Source organism: Pseudoliparis swirei, chromosome 9 (assembly GCF_029220125.1).
Source record: "Pseudoliparis swirei isolate HS2019 ecotype Mariana Trench chromosome 9, NWPU_hadal_v1, whole genome shotgun sequence".
Taxonomy (NCBI): Eukaryota; Metazoa; Chordata; class Actinopteri; order Perciformes; family Liparidae; genus Pseudoliparis; species Pseudoliparis swirei.
The window spans coordinates 13,337,887-13,351,518 of record NC_079396.1 but is presented as its reverse complement, the minus strand read 5'-3'; the positions used below and the strand labels follow the sequence as shown (position 1 = coordinate 13,351,518).

At 42.1% G+C, this 13,632-nt stretch overlaps 1 protein-coding gene across 11 annotated transcripts in view; it reads right to left on the bottom strand.

Moving 5' to 3' along the window:
* huwe1 (HECT, UBA and WWE domain containing E3 ubiquitin protein ligase 1) overlaps nucleotides 1-13,632 on the bottom strand; it is a 42,409-nt gene that overhangs the window by 21,597 nt on the left and 7,180 nt on the right. For 7 of the 11 annotated variants that reach the window (XM_056422245.1, XM_056422254.1, XM_056422253.1 and 4 more), the window contains exons 5-35: nucleotides 12,333-12,539; nucleotides 12,071-12,223; nucleotides 11,912-11,974; nucleotides 11,683-11,760; nucleotides 11,515-11,565; nucleotides 11,258-11,426; nucleotides 11,079-11,179; nucleotides 10,708-10,858; nucleotides 10,469-10,596; nucleotides 10,233-10,373; nucleotides 10,011-10,116; nucleotides 9,767-9,874; nucleotides 9,580-9,681; nucleotides 9,027-9,107; nucleotides 8,696-8,802; nucleotides 7,884-8,061; nucleotides 7,707-7,798; nucleotides 7,403-7,623; nucleotides 7,221-7,278; nucleotides 6,584-6,760; nucleotides 6,201-6,446; nucleotides 5,908-6,041; nucleotides 5,710-5,822; nucleotides 5,439-5,621; nucleotides 5,109-5,325; nucleotides 4,880-5,002; nucleotides 4,531-4,768; nucleotides 3,184-3,534; nucleotides 1,086-1,208; nucleotides 402-497; nucleotides 16-285 (exon numbers count right to left, since the gene is read on the bottom strand). In XM_056422245.1, the coding sequence (XP_056278220.1) occupies nucleotides 16-285; nucleotides 402-497; nucleotides 1,086-1,208; nucleotides 3,184-3,534; nucleotides 4,531-4,768; nucleotides 4,880-5,002; nucleotides 5,109-5,325; nucleotides 5,439-5,621; nucleotides 5,710-5,822; nucleotides 5,908-6,041; nucleotides 6,201-6,446; nucleotides 6,584-6,760; nucleotides 7,221-7,278; nucleotides 7,403-7,623; nucleotides 7,707-7,798; nucleotides 7,884-8,061; nucleotides 8,696-8,802; nucleotides 9,027-9,107; nucleotides 9,580-9,681; nucleotides 9,767-9,874; nucleotides 10,011-10,116; nucleotides 10,233-10,373; nucleotides 10,469-10,596; nucleotides 10,708-10,858; nucleotides 11,079-11,179; nucleotides 11,258-11,426; nucleotides 11,515-11,565; nucleotides 11,683-11,760; nucleotides 11,912-11,974; nucleotides 12,071-12,223; nucleotides 12,333-12,539 (4,566 nt within the window). The remainder of the gene's footprint in view (nucleotides 1-15; nucleotides 286-401; nucleotides 498-1,085; nucleotides 1,209-3,183; nucleotides 3,535-4,530; nucleotides 4,769-4,879; nucleotides 5,003-5,108; nucleotides 5,326-5,438; nucleotides 5,622-5,709; nucleotides 5,823-5,907; nucleotides 6,042-6,200; nucleotides 6,447-6,583; nucleotides 6,761-7,220; nucleotides 7,279-7,402; nucleotides 7,624-7,706; nucleotides 7,799-7,883; nucleotides 8,062-8,695; nucleotides 8,803-9,026; nucleotides 9,108-9,579; nucleotides 9,682-9,766; nucleotides 9,875-10,010; nucleotides 10,117-10,232; nucleotides 10,374-10,468; nucleotides 10,597-10,707; nucleotides 10,859-11,078; nucleotides 11,180-11,257; nucleotides 11,427-11,514; nucleotides 11,566-11,682; nucleotides 11,761-11,911; nucleotides 11,975-12,070; nucleotides 12,224-12,332; nucleotides 12,540-13,632) is intronic. The other 4 variants (XM_056422249.1, XM_056422251.1, XM_056422248.1 and 1 more) reach the window with 4 other exon arrangements.

Genomic DNA, 13,632 nt, shown 5'->3' with positions numbered 1-13,632 from the left:
CATTCATCCACTGACCTGGTGGACAACCTGGCCGAGGATGAGCTCTCTGTACTCGGGGCCACTCCTCTTAATGGCGGTCATCAAAAGGTCACATAGTCGGTAAACTGTGTCAGGCAGCTCATCAAGAAGGTGGAAGCAGCCAGGCAGCATGGAGTCAGTGAATGTATGCAGCTCCTTGGGGTCCAGCGGCTCAGCCTCCATGAAGCGCTCCAAGCAACGGACCTCCTCTTCCTCTGCCCGCTCCCTGGCTCTCCTGTCCTCTTCCTCACGCCGACGTGCTGCTTCCTGATGCAGACACATAAACACTCTCAACTGCCGCTCAGATACTTGATTCTTTGAGAAACAGACAGTTCAGAGTTGTATGTTTTTTCCATGGTATTTGAGCAGTCAAGGTGACCTACCTCAGGAGAATCAGATCGCTGCTCCATGCTGACCTCTTGCCCAAGTGACATGGCAATGGCTCTCATCATCTGGTCTTCTTCAGACATAGTCAGGTCCTGGATCAAACAAGGAGAACAATTTCAGATGCCTAAATTTGACTGTTTTCAGACCAAATGCAGATAATTCACACAAATAAATTGCATGTCAATTTAGAGAGATCTACCTCTAACCGCCAAACACACAAGATGTTTCAATTCCAGAACATTTTGGACGTGGATAAAAAAAAAGAGCCATCGAATGAAATGACTGTTGCTTGATAAATAGTTTCTCTAATCAATTTCATATTTTTGTTCATACCGTCACACAACAACAGGATTGATTTGTTTCTCGTCTTGCAAAAGAGTGTCCTCTTTGACAAACTCTACAAGTAGCCTACAGAAGAGGGGTAAACATACGATGTATTTCCAAGTGCATTAGGAAATGTTCTGATATTCAAATTATTTGAGGCAGAAATGACTATCCAGAAAAAGGATATATCAATTAGGCCTATTGTAATCATTACCAGCCATGAAAGCATAGGAGCTCTTCCCTTCGGAAACCTAAACTCTATTTTCACTTGGTTTTCTTCCGCCGATGTAAAAAAGGCATGTATGAAAAGTCTTTTTATTTTTTATTAGTGTACGTGTTTTTCAAGGAAGACTTACTCTTACTGCTCCACCAAGAAGTGGAGGAGGGTGAGTTAGAAGGTACTCTGTGGCCTGCTCCATGGTGCTGGTGTTCAGTAGGGCATCCATGGCATGTTCTCTTGAGAAACCCATATCCATCAGCTAAAATGAAAAACGAAAAAAGGTGAAGAAGCATATTTGACAAGAGTCAACAGACAGTGTCAAGAATGAAGGCCAAATATAAAGGGGGGATTTTAAGGTCTAAACAATAATAACATAAATAGTGAGGTAAAGTCAGACACTTGAAATTTGCTATCATTATGGAGGACGAGACAACATTCTCCCACTCACTCCACGTCTTCCATTCATTTTTGGACTAATGAGTGCACTCAAGTTTCAACCTTTAAAATGTCTCTTGAATAAAATCACAAATGACTGCTTCCGTCACAATACTATCTTGATGTTTGGATCATCAAAAATAATAATACAAATCTCAAGCCTCTTCAAATTACCCTTTCCAGTCCTACTTCTCCAACCGGTCTCTATTCTTTACTCCTGCCCTCTCAAAATATCTCCTAATCTCCCTAGCCTCTTAAACCTGCTGGAGCTGCTGCTGGCAGACCGGTGTGCGCCTCCCTCTCTCTCTCTGCACCTTTCCTGTTATAAAACAAATGGTGGCCCAGGATTCAGTGCATACATAATTTGGGGGAGGATGACTGTTAAATAAAGCACATCTGTCATATTGCGTTACTTGCAGGGCCATACAGATAGTGCCACTATACAATTGTGTAGTTATTAACCTGTGCTGTCAAAACCTCCTGCAGCAGTGGCACAGCTCAATAATAATGAGGCTGCAGGAACAAACTACAGTCTGTAAACAGCAAAAGTTGTCAAACTGCATTGTTCTTTGTCTAAAAAGCAATGACGATTATGGATGCCCCCGAAACCAAGTTTGAAGCACGAAACCGATAATACTGAAGTAAATACCCGAAGTATTGAAAAGGTCCGATAGCAGAACCGTTAAGTCTGGAGAAAGATATCCGTGCAAAGACGCTGCGTTGCAAACTTCTTTCTCTGTGCTCGTTTTTCCAAGATGCAGGAGTGACAGTGAGAATTACATCATGGTGAAGAGAACAAAAATCCATTTTGCTTGAGTAGATGCAAATGCAATAAAACCCTTAGAAGTAAGATGGGTAATACCATCATTTTATCAAAACATTTGGCGAACAAGCAGAACATAAATGTGAAATGTATGTATGTGACAGTTTATTGTCAAAGGCCTGCACCCCTTCTTATCAGTGGAGTCAAAGGGAATTAGGTAACAACTAATAAGTCTGTCAGAGTATACAGAGTTTATTGATACATAGTTTTAAAAAAAAGGGGAGAAGTTGTATGGTTGAACTAAATTGATCCCTTTGCTGCCAATAATATGGTTGATTTTATATATTTGTGGATTTATTTACATTTGTCGGTGGCATTGAAATACTACAGGCTACAATAGTGAGATATTTAAACATAGCTGCTGTTGCTCAAGAATGACTATATGTTTGCATATGAACAATAAAGCAATAGATTATGATTAATTGTCTTTTCCCTTCATCAAATAATCAAGAACCGGTAAGATTAGCCTTGATAACGATACCCATCCCTAATTATGACAGTGTTTGCAAACAGTATATCATTAAAGCTACTGCAAGGAACTTTCATTTTGGCTCGACTTTGGCACTCCTTGTGTACCCAGCACCAGAATTCCTTTAGAAAACCGCTCATTTTACTAAAGCTGGATCTGATAGTCTGCTCCATGCAGGCTTGTGTTTCCCCCTTGCTCCCAGCTGGGAGCAGTGAGGCAAACCTCTGCTCCTGGGGAGAGGAGGAGAATGCCCGATACTGAGCTCTCCTCCTTTAAACAGTCAAAGGCGCCAGGGAAGCCGGATCTAGGTCGTCCATATGATTTTGCGTCGCATTTAAATTAACTTTTTAGAAATAGCCCATGACCTCGGTTTACTTATGAAGGCCATATAGTCATCAGTAGTAAATTGAGATTGTTTCACAACCAGTTTAAAGTTCCTCACAGTAACAGTGGAAAAAAGGATCAACAGCGGAAGGTGCCCGAGTGCAAGACAGCTTTCCCACATACCTGTGTATGCTGGGTCTGGTTAACCTGGGGCTCACGGCGTGGGGTAGAATTGGTTGAATCATCCGCTGCTCCTCCTGTTGCCGGCACAGCAGGTGCTGTTCCAGTTGCTACTGGGGCCTCTCCACCTGTTGTAGATGCTCCAGGGGCCCCACTGGGTGCCAAAGAAACAGTGGAAGCCGGCTCGTCATCGGGGCGCACCGCCCCTTCTCTCTCCTTGGTCAGGCGCTCCTGAATTACAGGCTCCCCTCTCAGTATGTGGCAGAGGATGGCTAGCATCGATTCAGCCATCCTGCCTCCATACACCTTCAGTGGCCTTCTGTGCCACAGACTGCGGATGCAACTGAATGCAGCCTTGATAAAGGAGAGATAGAGTTACAATAACAAATCTTCCAACTCTCAGCCAGAGTTTGGAAATGCATATTAAGAGAGAAAGTATGGTGCATTAAAACAGGGTTTGAGGAGCATGTTTTCCATGTTCACAGGAAGTCCAAATGAAAGAAGTTATATTATAATATACACAAAATATGATAATCAATAAGGCTCAATAATGAAAACTCTATTGCTTTCCAAAGCAAGCCGTGGGGCCTTTTTCTACAAATGAACACAATGAGGGATGAGGAGACGCTGAGTGCACCATTGAGACAAAGTGTAAAAACAGCCCTTGTGGACTGACCATGACACATTTTGTTTGGTTTCCGCCACATGCATTTCCTAAATGTGCTACTTATGTCTGCAGCCGCCTAGGGCATCTGTGACCAGAACAAAGCTGAGAAGACTGCCGGTTGAGTCACCTGGCCACCTGCATTTTGTTTCCCATAAAATATATAATTTTTTTTAAACACCCACAATAAATTCTGTATTGAAGCAGTGTCTTTCCTCATCAGTGAATGAAGGCAAACACGCTGCTAGTGCAGTCAGAGTATCTCCTAGTCAAATCTGCTCATTTGTGAAAGACCTCTTCACTGCTTGTATTTTAAACCTTTTTGAAAATAAGTAATCGTTGTTATTGTGTGAGAAAAAATATGTTTTATGCCTCCAACTTTTTAGAGTAGTAGTCAATGACTACTGAAAATGCAGCAGTCGTCAATGCCCTATTAATGTGGAATTATGAAATATTAAAAGTTGCATATTTCATGGAACTTTTTTGCTTATCCGTTACTTGTCGTTCTCTGAACATGGTAATACAATGCAGAAATGCAAAAAGGACAATCATATTTGCTAAGAGAGCCGGGAAGAATCTCTGATATAATTGTATTATTGACTTCCCATCAAAAAAAGGCAAACTCAAAAGATTTATCTGAAGGCAACAATTGCCTCACTTGATTTCTATAGCTAAGGGATACTGACCTTCTGGGTGACTATGAGGAACCGAAGGGCACTGAACTGGGGCATGGTGGGTGTGACCCCAGGCATTTTGGCTGGCAAGGAATGGGGCGAGTCAAGCACAGTGCTTGGGTTCACCATCTTCTCCACCAGCATTAGCCAAGCATCCAGGAACTCCCCTGTCCCATCTGGTAGATCAGTATGCTCCAGACCCTCAGATACAGGCACCTTCCCACCCATTGACAGGGCCCAGTTAAATGTCCTGCAGACAACCAATACAACTCTGGTTTAACATAGAAAGTTATATATTATGGATTTTAAGATGAAATACTGTTTTTGTTCTTATTATGTCACTGCCCATGTAGAGACGTACTCAAATAAGGCATCATGACCCCCAGAGCAGAAGAACTTTTGCAGCATAAGGTGGTAGGGGTACTTCCTCTCATCAAACAGCATGGGGGATGTGAAGCCCACTGAGCAGATGAAGAAAGTCAGCCTGCCAGACAAAAAAAAGAATAAATAAAAAAATAATAAAAACACTACATATCACTTGTGTGTACACAGCACATGTGACAATGGAAGCAATGTTAGTCTGGTCTTACCTAAAACGAGGGGTGGGTGTGTAGGGTGGGGGCTGCCAACTCAGACCCTTGGTGAGGAGCTTCGTCAGGGCAGAGGCAGTGGCCCGGGCAGCAGGCGTGGGGGTAGTGCCTGTGCTTGTGGCATGGTGGGAGCGGCGTTGGCGCACTGGGGAGCCCACACACAGCTTCACCAGCAGGCCAAAGAGTTCAGCTAGAGCCCTACCTAATCGAGATGAAGCTGAAAAGACACAAAGGTTAGTTTGAGCTGGCAATTTATGACATGTTTTTGAAAAATATGTTCAAATTATGAACAGATATAAAAACGTGACTGTGACAAAGAAATGAGCTCACCAGAGAGTAGTGGTTTTATCTGTTTTATGCGGGTGGCCATAGCTGGGGTAAGTTTGGACTTGGCCTTGGGGTCTGTTGCAGTGGGTTCGTCCGTCTCCATGGGAGCCAAGGTGTCCCCATCTAGACCCATGCCTTCCAACAGTCCACCAGTAGTTGAATCCACAGTCACTGCTTCAGACTCTGCTAGATAAAGGTAGAGGAGATTGAAGTGCTTGGAGGGTCTCCAAGGACATGATGTTTTTTAGTAAACAAAGTTAAATGGTTGAATTACCAGTTCTCCTAGAGCCAGATGATGTGGTTGCTGCAGTACTGCCAGATGGCTTCTCCTCTTTGGGCACCAGTTTCTGCATGTCGGCCTGGCCAAACTCGCATCCTGGAGGCAGACTGTTGGGCAGAGGCGTTACAGGATTACAGCTAGTCAAACAGTTTAAAAAAAGAAGAAGAAGGGGGTAACGGCTAAGTAATTCACCTGTTAGGCGTGCAAAGGGACAGAAGCACAGTGCTCTCCCATACCAGAGAGCAGTAGAGCTGACTAAGCTTGTTGAGAACACTCAAGCCCAGCTGGGAGCCCCACTGGTTGACTGAGATAGCTCTGATCTCACTCTGTTTAGAAAGGGAACACAAACATTTAGAGCACTGGACCATTCTAAAATTAAACATGAATGATTTTACAGTAAACACTAGCTTTGATGGTAGTTTTGTGATAAGGGCCTATAAAATGGATTTACATTTTGTTCATTAAGAAAATGCATCCATATTTACCTGTCCTACTCTGCAAGTATGGACAAACATGAGGATGTAGGCATGCGCTGCAGTAAGAGCATGTAGCAGTGGTGTGGCACGGGCTGACAACGTAGGGTCGGTGACATGGCCCGCGTTAGCCAGTTCTCTGAGAAGCACAGATCCACCCGGCACCTCAATTGGACGATGAAGTGGCTCCAGAGACGTCAGGATACGGTTTAGTTGGCACAGGCCCTCCTGGAGTACCTTAGGCTCATGAGAGAGAGTCTAACGGGGAGAATTTAAGAAAAAACACATCTTAAATAAAGTCTTTTGGCTACATCTTGCACAGGATATCGTGATTTAGATAGTTATTGATAAAATACAACAAAAAGTCACAGCAGTGATCTTTCTTTTGTGCTCACCAATATAGACTTGCAGACACCAGCCACAGCCTGGCAGGCAGCAGACGTGGGGAAGTCTATAGGCAAGTTGGGCAGACCCAGAATAGAAACCAGAGGTAGTAGACCCTTCTGGTTGACAAACTCCTGACAGTGGTCATCTGTGGTGTTGTTGCTTAGAATAGATTCCACAAACTTCATCTAAAAAAAAAAAACATGTGCATCGCAAGTTAGTGACTTAACTGTGAAATGAATTGAGCAGTGTCAATAATAACAGTAATTAATAACCCTGACTGTCGTGGCACACGAACGTCTATTTTGCATCACCACCATTTCAAAACTAACCAAAGATAATTCTGGTTTCACAATAGGATAGCGGGCTGGTCCTCTTCAGGCGTGTACCCAATGCAGCAGTGCGCAGCGACTAGCTCTAGTACAGCTCAGAACGTGAAAGTGGCTTATGCCTTATTTGTATTTTGTAGTATTCTGCCAAATCTTCTATGATAGCATGGTGCTCTGACCCAACTATAAGGTCCCAGGTCCACCCACCATAGTCTGATGAAATCAGGTGAGAAAACCTGGGTGATCTCTGCTTTATAGCGTGGAATAATTCACAACATGCCTATAACAACACTAAAACTGTCAAGTAAATCCCACTCACCACATTCAGGATATAATCCATGAGAGGAATGGGTATCCGTTCCTCAGTGCCCACGACCCTGCAAGAATCCAAACATCAGAATGACGACATTCAAAATCTGAAAACTAGTTGATTGACGTGAAGAAAATCAAAGTCTGTAAAGAGTGGTTCTATTCTACTGTGTAATGAACTCAGCGTCATACAGTTCAAGTGGCACTGACTGTCTGTTGCTCTCTGGTTCCCCCTGCTGCTGGCTGAATGTGTGAAGGGCCTCCTCTTCCTCTTCGTCCTCACTTGAAGCTTCTTCAGCAGCGTGGCTGGAGCGAGCTGGTGGCACCGCTACAGTGCCGTCTGATTTCTGGATTGATGGTTTCTGGCAGATGTACTCAGGGGCGCGACCTAGGTTGCAGATCTCCTCCAATAACTGAAACACAAATTTTGCTTGAATTACCCTGCAAAACCATGTAGCAAGACTAGAAAGATTGCTTGTGAATGAAGACACGCTACCTTAATAATGGCAGTAGTAGCATCAGTCTTCAAAGTGGGTTGGTGCCTCATGAGCTCATCCACAGCACTGCCCAAGTTGGATGCAGTGTCACCTGAAGCCAAAGACAGAACATGTCATCCACTCAAGTAGGTTCCATAGACAAAGACCTGAATATCAACATATACAGTTCAACTTACCCAATGGGTCTGAGCTGCGTCGCCGTCGCATGGCGGGCAGGTAGTCAGGGGACAAAAGCACTTTGAAAAGGCGCTCAAACGGCTGGCACTGAACGAAGGAGTGCAGGCCTCTTGCATTCAGGCATAGGGCACTAAACACATTAGGAAGAGAACCTAACACCTCACGGGTCGCAGGAACCTGGACAGAGACACAATGAAAAACATGCAATAACAGTAAGAAGAAAGAAAAAAATAGATTTGAACACAAACTTGTCCCCATTTTCAGTGCTGGTCTGCGTTGTGAAAAAGGGGATCAAAAATAAACTGATTCCGTATCATGTTTTTATGCAGAGAATTCTAATTGATGATCCATATCGGCAGATAGCAAATCAACATTTTTAGTATCGATACACCGTGCAACATTACTATAAACACTTTGAATGGAGTTTTCTACATTTCTTCCAATTCAGCATCTGCACACGAGGATTATGGAATGTTTTTGATGCATCTGGAGACTAAAGTTTATCATGGTTTCAATTAAATTAATAAATCCACAGGTCTGTAACCTGATCTATTGACGCAGGGCAACCCGTTTGCACTGAAAGTCAACCATTATCCAGAGCAACTCAATTTTAAATAATAATAATAATTTGAAATGTATATCTGCAATTATTAGTGAATTCCTTTAGCAATCTCTGAAATACTGATAACAACTTCATATTATTTAATTTTGGAATGGTGCTGCGATAATGAAACTGATAGTATTGAACTGTCGGAGACAAAAAGAGGCATCAGGAAAAAAGGCAGCACGCAAGGAAGTGCTGAAAACTCACATCTTTGATGAGAAGGGCATGTAGCATGACATCAGTGAGACCATTATCCTGCAGGGAGGAGAGCAGGGATGGCTCCTGGAACACAAACACCGTCACAACCTCCGTTGCTACAAACCCAAAAGACAGCCAACAGCAGGTGGGGAAAAAAGAAAAAGGAGATCATGTTATTCATAACATATTTAACATTTAATCAGCACAAATAGAAATTGTATTACATTTTAATTAATTCTCCAGTTGACAAAGTTTAATGAGATCTCTATAGTCAAGTGAGAGCACTTTTCAGTCAGAAGAGTGCTTAAAGGACTTTTCTGAAGGGCTACTGTGAACTCACCCAAGAGGAACAGTGAAGGGCCATAATACTCTGCATTACTGATGATATGCTTGAGTGAGGTAGGCAACGACCCATCCATTACTTGTGTGAAAAAGAGAATACACGTAGACATTAACAACCAACATTTGCATCGTGAAATCTTGAGGCAACAATATTAACCTCATGTATAAACTAGAATGGGCACTCAGTAGAGCGCATACCTTCGCATATCACAAGATTGGGCATTGAATTATGAACATTTTGGCATTAGTTTCATGCCAATTGGATACCAATTGACCGTGCTATGGTAAAAAGAAGCTTTTGACCTTTTCATGACCTTGACCTTTGACCCGATCGATCCCAAAGTCTAATCAAATGGTCCCCGGATAATAACCAATCATCCCACCAAATTTCATGCGATTCGGTTTACAACTTTTTTTGTTACGCGAATAACACTCATACAAATAAATGGCGATCAAAACATAACCTTCCGCATTTTCAATGCGAAGGTAACAAGAATAATACAATCGTGATCTCAAATGTATCCAACAAGTAAGAATTGCCAATAACTCACCGTGGCGGATACCATCAGAAAAGGCAGGGTCCTGGATTGCTTTCTTCAAGAAATTAAGCATCGACTTTAACAGCGCTGCCCTCTGGGGTATACACTGCATACCTAGAGAGACAGAGTGTCATAGTGACGACGGAGTACAATCGTGACACAGGTTTTTTAAATTCCTTTTTATGTGTTTGCCATTTACCTGCACGTGGCGTGTTAGCAGCACTGGTCTGTGCTCGGAGATCTACTTCGGGTCTAGAACCAGAAGATGTGGATGGTCCAGGGCTGCTTTCCATGGCAACCTCTGACACTGAAAATACATAATTTTGTTATATCAACACAACAACCAGGTGATTATTTCTTATTTGGCGATATTGACTAATAGCTAAGAATTTAAATTACAGCCTTGATTAATGGATATTAATTCATGAAGGCGAGTGACTTACTCTCCATGTCTGTGTCCATGTCTTCAGACTCAACGGTTGCACTCGGCCTCTGGATCTTTGGCTTGATGACAAAAGGGCACTCTTGCCTCGACAGGTCCACCTCATGCTACAAACGTGATTTAGAGTGTGATGAAGGAAAGAACAAGTGAGTTCAGAGGTTTGGCAAAACTTTCACTGAACGTTGCTTTGTCAGGAATGAGTAATGCAAAGTGCACAACCAACCTCTAGCCTGGAGATAAAAATGGTAAGGCCGCTGTTGGACTGAAAGGCAGCCATGTCAAGGTTGGTGATGAGGTCCACGACACGCACTGCTCGCGTCACAAAGGTGATCTGGTCCTGCTCATCACCTAGAAACTTGATAACCTACAAAGTAAGATAATACAAAGGCAGACTTAATTAAAATATTTATTAAAATAAAACACAATTGGTAATGACGTATTGGTAAGATCAGGATATACCTTCAGGAGGGCTTCCATCATGCCACAGGACACAAGGGCTTCCCCTCCAGCATCATAGCTAGCCAAGTGGTAGAGGAATGAGAAGAGTGCAGTGGCAAACTGGTGCGGGTAGGGTTCCATCAGAGGATCTAGAAAAAAAAAAGAAAAAAAAAGTTAAAAACAAGCTCTCATTTAAAATGTCTCGCTATCTTGTAAATTACACACTAAACTGATACAAAAAGTTGTGGCTGCATTCTTACCAATCATTGCTTGTATGCAGTTGCGCACCAACACAGGCAAGAAGCCATGGTAGGAGGCAGTGCCGGTGCAGTCGATAATGTTGGAAAGCTTGGGCGTCCTCTCCAGATGGACAATCGAAGTTAAAGTGCGCAAAGACGCTGCTTTGATATCCTGAACAAAATCAAACCCAGCATTTCAGAAAACTGAAGTTGAAAAGGGACTTCATGAAACTTCTGCCGTGACAATGTAGAGTACACATTAAGATTATCTAAAAGGAACATGGCAGCAAAAGCTATTAATGTAATTTCACAAATATAGCTCTTCTGCTAATGTAGTTTAGGAATGTTGTGTCATGACATGTTAATCAAGCTGAAAACGTTAAATACTTTACCACAAGCTGTTTGTCTGTAATCTGTAATACATCAACCAGCTCTTCTATCAAGCCATTATACAGAATACTGTTGGCTGATTCTTGGAGTGCATTTGAATACACTGCAAAGAAAGAGAAAACATCAGAACTTGGAACAAAAGCCATTGTCAATTTATTTTAGAGAGAAAGCTACTACTCACCCAGGATAGAAATAGCATGCAGTCGGGCCTGCACGGCCTGCAACCTCTTCTTGTGATTTGAGAAACCATGGGCCAGTCGAATATGTGTGAACAGCAAGGTCTGCTTGTCTTTAGGGATGTTATACAACACAGTCAATGACTGCATAATCTCAGATGGGCTCTCTGAAATCTAAAAGACACAGAACATGCGTTGGATGAAGAACCCAAAGTATTATTATTGCTCAACTGTGAATGAAACAATTCTAATCTGACTGTACCTTGTCAAGCTGCTCGATGTGAATATAGTGTAGTGTGTTACTACTTGTCTGCTAGGGAAAGAAGTTCAGAAAGGTGAGGGAAGAAGTTTAGTCAACAAAACAATATTTTAAAAATAACATTTGTTTACATTACATAATGATTATATAAATATATATCTGGGTCTTTACCTTCCTCTCTACTTTTACCTCCGGGCCCGGTTCTGCGTAAAACTCAAAGTGCAGTGTGGTGGCACTTGGCGGGTACTTCTGTTCAGGGTTAGCAAAGTAAGGGATGATAGTTTACATATAGTGGACAATTAGTCTTGTTTGACAGTCTTTATAAATGAACATAAAACAATAGTCACATAGCTGTAGGTAGGTGATAGAGACAAGTATAAAACACACTGTAACGTCTTACCGTCATAAGCAGATCCCTGCAGCACTCAGCCAGACCGAAGCCATTCTCCTTTCCTCCCCAGCTCTACAAGAACAGAACAAAGAGACAACACAATACAGTTTTTTCTCTTGAGGGGCAGCTGGAATCACAGCAATAGGAAAACAATGGCGTTCACTAGACCTCAGCCAGGTGTTGCAAACGGGCCAGTAGAGGAGTCCTTTTGTCAGATCCCAGTCTTGTGATGTAGTTGGAGCGTTTACTGAACACGTAGAGCAGGTTCAGCACAGACAGGACCACTTGCATGTCACATGACGCTAACAAGGTGGTTAAGTGCTGTAAAGAGGGTGGGAGTGATGGATGGAAAAAGGTAAAGTTAGTTAGTTGCTTTACTTTTTCCAGAAAAGCAGAGTAGTAGTCCAGAGTGTACCAGGTTCAAGCCTACCTCTATGGAGCTGTAGAGGTGCCTAGAAAAGCTATACTCAATGAGCAGGGCTGTGAAGTTGAGCACTGCCAAAAGTAGGGCTTTGAGCTGTCCATTATCAGGACGGTCACACACCAGCAGCCATGACATATTCTCCACTGTCTGGCCTGCATCACACAGGATGCCATCAAAGCGGTCCAGTAGATCCACCCAGTGGTAGAGCTCACACTGTCGAATATAAATAATCTTCAGTAATCAATGCATTAAAAAAGGTCAAACGTGGCAACATTTTTTTTCCCTCAAACAAAAACAGGTGACTGCTTTCTATATACAACAATTATTTGGATTAGATCATGTTCCGATACCATATTTTATTTTTTATAGTTGGCCTGTTTGGATTGTAGTTGTTTTTATCTCAAGTGGTTACAGTCAAAAGTTTTTACATGTGGAAATAGCATCCATATAAAACTGCTAACAACCGCCTTCCAAGAAACGTTAAACACTCTTTAGCCAGGGCGCTGTTGATATTTGCTTTTCTACTCTGTACATACCTGTTCTTGTCATCTGCCCATCTAATTCTTAACTTTTTAGGCTTTCTGGTAGAAAATGATCATACCAACAGGAGTAATTACCGTTTGACCAACCAAGGCATCCTGGTGAGCAAGCAGTCCAAGAGTACAGTACATCCACATAAAACCAGTTAAATATATATATTTCGTAGCACTCCATTCCCACTAAAGCACTAACTTTCCCTGTGGTCTTCTCATTTTAAATCTTAACGGATTATTAATCTTTCATAAATATAAATGTCTGTATTTATCTATGCATCTTTTAAGAGGATGTACAAGCTTACAAATAATGATGAGCAGGGCAGCATGATAATGACTTGTGTTCAACATGTATAATCAATAAGTCACAAATAAATAATTATTCCACTTATTACATTAATCCACAGTTATGCAGATTTGGGCAGACAACGTTGTGACGATAAATAATGATTTGTTCAGCTGTGTTGCTTGCATGAGCCATTTTATTATTTAACAACTAAAAAGATAACAGTGTAGGAGAGATTTGGCAGTGTTTCTATTTATGGCATAGGTCTTCACAAAAACAATCTAGAAAAACTAATGAGTAGTTTTCATGAAAGCAGTATTTTCAAAGAAATTATAATTTAGTGTAGACAGTCCAAGACATGTCCCAATACCTGTCAAGTTCCGGCAATACACCTTTTATGTCTGATATGTCACACAATCATTGAATACTAGGAACTGACAGAGTTCCCAAAGAAAAGAATAAGGATGGTGCCTCTCCATGTTCTTTG